The sequence below is a fragment of the Chrysochloris asiatica genome, unplaced genomic scaffold (genome assembly GCF_000296735.1).
Source record: "Chrysochloris asiatica unplaced genomic scaffold, ChrAsi1.0 scaffold00268, whole genome shotgun sequence".
NCBI classification, from domain to species: Eukaryota; Metazoa; Chordata; class Mammalia; order Afrosoricida; family Chrysochloridae; genus Chrysochloris; species Chrysochloris asiatica.
This window is the reverse complement of record NW_006408786.1, coordinates 1,917,234-1,923,489: the sequence shown is the minus strand read 5'-3', so window position 1 is coordinate 1,923,489 and position 6,256 is coordinate 1,917,234. Positions and strand designations below refer to the sequence as shown.

General features: G+C 54.9%; 1 protein-coding gene across 1 annotated transcript in view; it reads left to right on the top strand.

Annotated features, from left to right (window-relative positions):
- The first annotated feature begins 847 nt into the window (after positions 1-847).
- Positions 848-6,256, top strand: part of PALM3 (paralemmin 3) — a 6,196-nt gene continuing 787 nt past the window's right edge. Inside the window, exons 1-6 of the mRNA XM_006874317.1 lie at positions 848-892; positions 2,002-2,082; positions 2,867-3,009; positions 3,135-3,219; positions 4,888-4,933; positions 5,041-6,237. Of these exons, the coding sequence (XP_006874379.1) occupies positions 848-892; positions 2,002-2,082; positions 2,867-3,009; positions 3,135-3,219; positions 4,888-4,933; positions 5,041-6,237 (1,597 nt within the window). The remainder of the gene's footprint in view (positions 893-2,001; positions 2,083-2,866; positions 3,010-3,134; positions 3,220-4,887; positions 4,934-5,040; positions 6,238-6,256) is intronic.

The following is a 6,256-nucleotide window of genomic DNA, read 5'->3' as shown; positions in this document are numbered from 1 at the left end:
CAAATTCATCAGCCTCTGCTTGGAAACCTTATACAGGGTCACTATGAGTCTGGACCACAACAATAACCGTATGTCCTAAGGATTCCTGGTATGGCACTGTAGGATAAGCACTGGACTGCAAGGTCAGTTTGAACTCCAAGGTTGGCAGTTCAAACTCACCAGCCACTCATTGCAAACTCTATGCAGAGTCACTATGAGTCGGTATTGACTCCACGGTACTTAACAACAACAACGTCCTAAGAAGTCCCGCTTGTGCTGTAGGGTTAGGCGTTGAGCTAAGATGAGGCTGTCTGCTCCCGAAAAATTGAGTCTCAGAAAGCTTAAGGAGCGTTCTATTCTGTTCTATAGGATCGATATGAGTCTGAATCCACTCGCTGACAGTGTGTCCTAAGCCTTATATGGATACTTCTTTACAACAGCCCTCCGAGATGAGCCCTCCATTTTACAGATGGGGACTCTGAGACTCAGCGGAGTGCTGTTAGGACTGGAAAGGGCTTTGTTGTTGTTAGGTGACTTCAAGTCGGTATCGACTCATAGAGACCCTATGCACAACAGAACGAAACACTGCCCGGTCCTGGGCCAACCTCACAGTCGTCGCTAAACTGGAGTTCGAGTTTTGGCTCACTCTTTAATAATCTCTGCTTGCTCCCCTTATAGGACCTTCGTCCACTGCCGACTCCTCAGGGTGCAGAGGGGAAACTGGTAAAGGGCTGGCTGTGGTCGTTTTGCTAGCAGTTGAGGGATTTGGGCGGCGGGAGCAGGGAGGCGTTCAAGAGGCCGCCTTCCTAAGAGGTGGAGGCTCTGGAACCGCTCCCCGTTTCAGTCCCTGCCCTCTTCCCACAGACCCATGGCGGAGAGCTCCCTCTATCGGCAGCGGCTAGAGGTCATCGCCGTAAGTGAAGCTCTCTCAGAGCACACGCCCCCACCCTGGGCACCCTCAATCTTGCTCCACCCGCTTTCTCGGGCACCCCACCCAAATCCTCAGGCCCCCTTGCTCCTCAGTTCTTCAGTCTGGGTCACCACTACACCTGCCCTGCCCTGCCCATTCAGAATGGTAGGGCTGCTGACCCATCACTCCCAGAACCTGCGCTAATTTACTCCTGAGCCCCGGCCTCTCAAATACCCCATCCATCGCTCTGATCCCCTTGTTTATCAGACCCCCACCTCTCAAATCTCTTTCCTGTAGGTCTCATGTTTTAACTCATTTTCATTAACCTCCATCTCTGACCCCGTCTCTCGGATGTTGTATGTCCTTCCCCTCCTTACTCAGACCCCATCTCTGCACCCGTGACTCTGTTCCCTAGTTCATTAACGCCCCCCTATTTACGATCCCATTTCAGACCCTGATTTCTGCACCCGTATCTCCATTGGCTTCAACTCTCTGGACCCTGACTGATGCACCCTATCTCTGACCGCATATTTAATTAACCCCCACTCTTACAACCCTCTTCTCTGGACCCTCATCTATCTGGACACCCCCATTTCTGATCTCTCATCTCGATAACCCCCATCTCTCTGACAGCCTCCATGTCTGCACCCTTCCCCCCCCCCCCCCCCCCCGTCTTTCTGGACTCTAACTCTGCACCCCTGACTTTGAACCCCTCATGGACCCCAGTCTCTTTGGACTCCCCATCATTGGACCCGATCTTGGACTCGCTCCGACTCATTAACCCCATCTCCGAGATCCTGCAGCTCTGACACCCTCTTAGAGCCTCCATTCCAGGATCCCCCAGCCACAGACCCCCACGGCGCGTGGGCGCGGCCTCCGCAGCATCTCGGGTGCGGCCGGCCCCGCCCCCGCTGTCCCGCCCCGCCCCGCCTCGCCTCGTCTCGCCTCGCCGGCTGCTGAGTCAGCGCCGCCGCAGCCCCCTCCCAGACCGACGTGCGCCCCCCCTCCCCTCCCGGCCCACCGCTTGAGAGCCACGGGGTGCTCCGCAGGGGGGAGGCGGGTCGGTTTCGATCTCTAGCTGGCCAGCGGGCAACTCCCTCTGCTGTGTGCAGGAGAAACGGCGGCTGCAGGAGGAGATTCGCGCTGCGCGCTTGGAACTGGAGGAGGAGAAACTCCGCGTGGAGCGGCTCAAGGTTGGGACGTTTACTGCCCAGGCCGGGAAATTAAGTGGGGTGACTATGAGAGTCGGGTGGAGAGACGCTAGAAACCTCCGTCCAATCTCGGAGCCTGGAGACATTCATCGTAGCTTCTGGGGACTTCTGTCCAAGCTGGGGGGAGGGGGCTTGGAAGGGCATTTGTTACGCCTTTGGGAAGAGGATGGGGACAATGGAAGTGTCTGTCCCAATTACTGGGGCATGAAAGAAGCTTCAGTCCAGCTTTCGGAGGAGGGGGACATTGATTTCACCTTTGGGGTGTCTGTCCCTGCATGGGAGGACTACAGTAGGGGATGGGATATCTCCCCCATCTGGGAGGACTGTAGGGGTGGTAGAATGTCTGTCCCATCGGGAAGGACTTTGGGGAGCAGTGGGGTGTCTGTGTCAGTCTGGGAGGACTTTGGGGGTTATGGGGTGTCTGCCCCAGCCTGGGAGGAATGTGGGGCACTGGGGTGTCTGTATTACTTTTGGAGGGCTATGGTGGTGATGGTCTGTCTGCCTCAGTCTGAGAGGGATGTGGGGGTGATGGGTGTCTGTCCCAGCCTAGAAGGTTGGAGGATGATGGGTATGTTCTAGCCTGGGAAGGTTTGGGGTGTCAGTCTCCCTGGCAGTGTTACAGTCCCTGTGTGTGACTGAGGACAGTCAAGGCATGTATCCCATCCTGAGGGAGAAACGGGTGTCTGTACGATCTGGGAGGTTGTGTGTGTTCCTGGCAGGATCCTCACACCCTCATACCCTGCCCTGGCTTCCTTCCCACACCCAGAGGAAGTCTCTCCGGGAACGCTGGCTGATGGATGGAGCATCAGAGGGACCAGACTGGCCCAAAGATCCTGCCTCACAGGACCGCCAGTCACCGGAGGACCAGGCGCAGGCTCGTATCCAGAACCTGGAAGACAGTCTGTTCACGTGAGTGGAACCCTGCCTGCTGGCCATGCCCCACCTGGTTCTGCCAGGACCGTGGGGGCCCACTCTGGGGAGGTGGCAAATTGAGCCTGGGGGCCTGGCTCCCAGCAGCCCCCTCTCTTTCCTAGACTCCAGTCCGAGCTGCAGCTGTTGCAAAGTGCATCCACAGGTGCCCAGCACAAGCCATTGGGCAGGCCCACCTGGCGCAGACAGGTGAGGGGCAGGAGGAGGGCTGGGGAGGAGGCATGATCAGTATGACCAAAGGCAGGACCCTTCCTTGCCCAACTTTTCCACGAGATCGGGATTCAGAACCACCCTCTGCTGCTTGTATGTTCTGTGATCTTGGGTAAATTTTGTCCCCTGTCAGTGACTTAGATCCCTCATCTCTTAAATTCTGGGAATAGGAACAGCATACACCTCAAAGAATTGCTGGGAGGGTCAGTGAGCATGTGGGGGGAGTTTTGATAAAAGGTAGCTAATGTGGCCCAAAAGAAAACTGTGTGAGAAGCTGTGGGTGAAAGGTCATGAGACTCAGCCTTGGAGGTGGGGAAGGATCACCATAGGATATTTTGCTGTTTGGTGCATCCATGTGAGCTTTTCTCTTTGTTTTTGGGAGAAAGGAAGGCATATAAAAATTCATTCGCATATCATATAATACATAGGACTTTGAAAATCAGGATGCTTCATGTTAAAAATCTGACTCTCTGATGACATTTACAAGATGTAGGTTTTCCATAGTTTCCACCTCTCCCTAGTGTCCTACCTTAGCTCCCATATGCCTGTAGGAAGACAGAGGTGAGGGGCCCACTTATTGGGGTGGGAAGCATTTGTTGGGTTTTGAGTGTAAGCCAGGCATTCATCATTACATGGGCTTAAGGCATGCTTCTCAGCCCTGTTGTTATTGTTAGGTACCATCCAGTCTGTTCTGACTCATAGCCACCTTGTAGAGAGTTCCTGGGGCTGTAAATCTGTACAGGAGAAGAAAACCTCATCTTTCTCCCAGGGAGTAGCTGGCGGGTTTGAACTGCTGACCTTGTTGTTAGCAGCCCAACACTTGTCTTACAGCGCTCAGCCCTAGCTGCTCATTAAAGAGTGCGTTGATGGAGGAGCACAGAGAAAGTATCAGAGTGAGGTTGAGGGGTTCAAGGAAGAGTTCCTGGAGCTGGTGGTGATCTCTAAGCTGAATCCTGGTAGGGACCAGGCAAGAGGCGATAGAGTCTTCCAGGCAGTGGACAGAGGCTAGAGAGCGGAGGGCAGGATTGGTGAGACCTGTGAGAGGAGAGGTGGGACTATGCCTGGACACTCTGTGTGGCAGTCCCCTGTTCCCTTCCCTGAGCTCATATTCCTCTTGCACTCTAGCCACACTGACCCACTTTTCCTTGAACATGCCTAACTCATTCTGGCCTCAGGGCCTTTGCATTGGCTATTCCCTCCATCTAGAATGCCCTTCCTCACCTCTGTTCAGTATCATCTCCTCAGAGCAGTTTGCTGTATCTTATATCTAAAGAAGGCACCCCCTTCACCTCCCAGGCACCCCTTAGCCTCTCACCTTGCTATATAGCTTTTTTCTCCTCGTCTTTCTCACACCCTGATTGTACATTTGTGTTTATGTTCATGACCTGTCTCCCCTACTGGAGTGTATGCTCCACGAACAAAAGGAGCATGGGACCTCTGTACCTGATGGAGTAGGCCCCCAACATAGAGGGCTTAGCTGAATAACCACAGGATTGATTGCATTCTTAGTGTGCATGAACATGAGCACAGAGGGTCACAAGTACTTGGGAGCCAGTGAGGACACCAGAGCAGGGGCATATGGGCATGCAAGGAGGCTGAGGGTGGGGTTGAGGGCTGGGCCTGACCTTGTTTCTACCTTTCCTGCAGGGTCATCGTCCACTCTCCCAGCCCACTGTGGAGGCAGGTCCTGCAGGTGGGTGTACAGATTGGGTGGCCAAATAGGAGTGAGGGTAGGGACCCCTGGGTTCCTGCTCACTCTTGGGCCCTTTCTCTCCTTTCATTTCCTCCCTGATTGCTCAGACCTGGCAGATCTAGACAAGAGAGCCTCCTTACCACCTGGACCAGCAGGCATGTCCCTGGAGTCCCCATCCGAGTCCAGGAAGGAGGTGATCGGGGTTTTGCCAGTCTCCACAGGAACCTCCTCAGAAACCAATGGTCCCTGCTCTGAGCCCAGTCCTCATCTGGAGCTGAATAAAGGAGCAACAGTAGCAGAGAGGGGGGTGGGCCCCGCTAAAGCAGGGGGTGTGGTGAAGGTGGTATGGGAGGGGCTGAGGGCCACACAGCCCTGTGCCATGGAGGCCACAGGCCCAGAGCTGGAAGCTAAGGTGGAGGAAGTCGTGCTGGAGGCCATTGGGGACAGACAGGTGGCTGGCAGCCCTGAGCTCCCGTCCTGGGTGAAGGAGGACAGAGACGTTGTGGAGGTGGTCTGGGAAGGGGTGGGGGACACAGAAGGTAGGGATTTAGAGGGCATAGAGGAAGGAGGCAGGGGTCGGGAGGCTGCACAGCGGAGCTCACTAAGGGTCCCGGAAGAGCTGCAAGAAGCAGCTTCTAGAAAAGAGGAAGGTGCTCATGAGGGCAGCCCTGATGGCAATGGGCAGGGGAGCTCTGGTGGTGAAGAGGGGTCTTTCATTTGGGTGGAGAGAGTGGCTCTCAGTGAGGAATGGGAGGAGCTGCAGGTGGAGGGGTTGGGGCCAATGACAAGGGAGGGAGGTAAGGGCCTACTGGGGACAGACAAGAGAAGAAGTGAGGAAAACTGGAAGGTGGAGAGGATTCGAGTAGAAGACTCACTGGGGGACGAGAAGAAAAGAAAAGGGGATGAGGAAAAGCCGGCAACAGAGAGGGGAGGGGCTGAGGAACCCCCCGGAGTAGAGACAAAAGGAGGTGAGGGACAGCAAGGGACAGAAGGTGAAGGCTCATTGAAGATACAGAGGGAAGGAAGTGGGGAGCAGCAAGGGACAGAGAGGAGAGCTGAGGATACTTTGGGAAGAGAAATGGAAGGAGGAGAAGAACAACTAGGGACAGAGAAGAGAGCTGAGGAAAAGAAGAAAGAAGTCGAGGATGTATTGGGTGAAGAGAAGAAAGGAGGGGAGGTACAGCCAGGGGAAGAGAAGACAGCAGCTGAAGAACCACTGGTGGTAGAGAGAAAGGAAGGTGAGGAACCATTGGAGACAGAGAGGAAAGGAGGTGAGGAGCCATTGGAGACAGAGAGGAAAGGAGGTGAGGAACCATTGGAGAC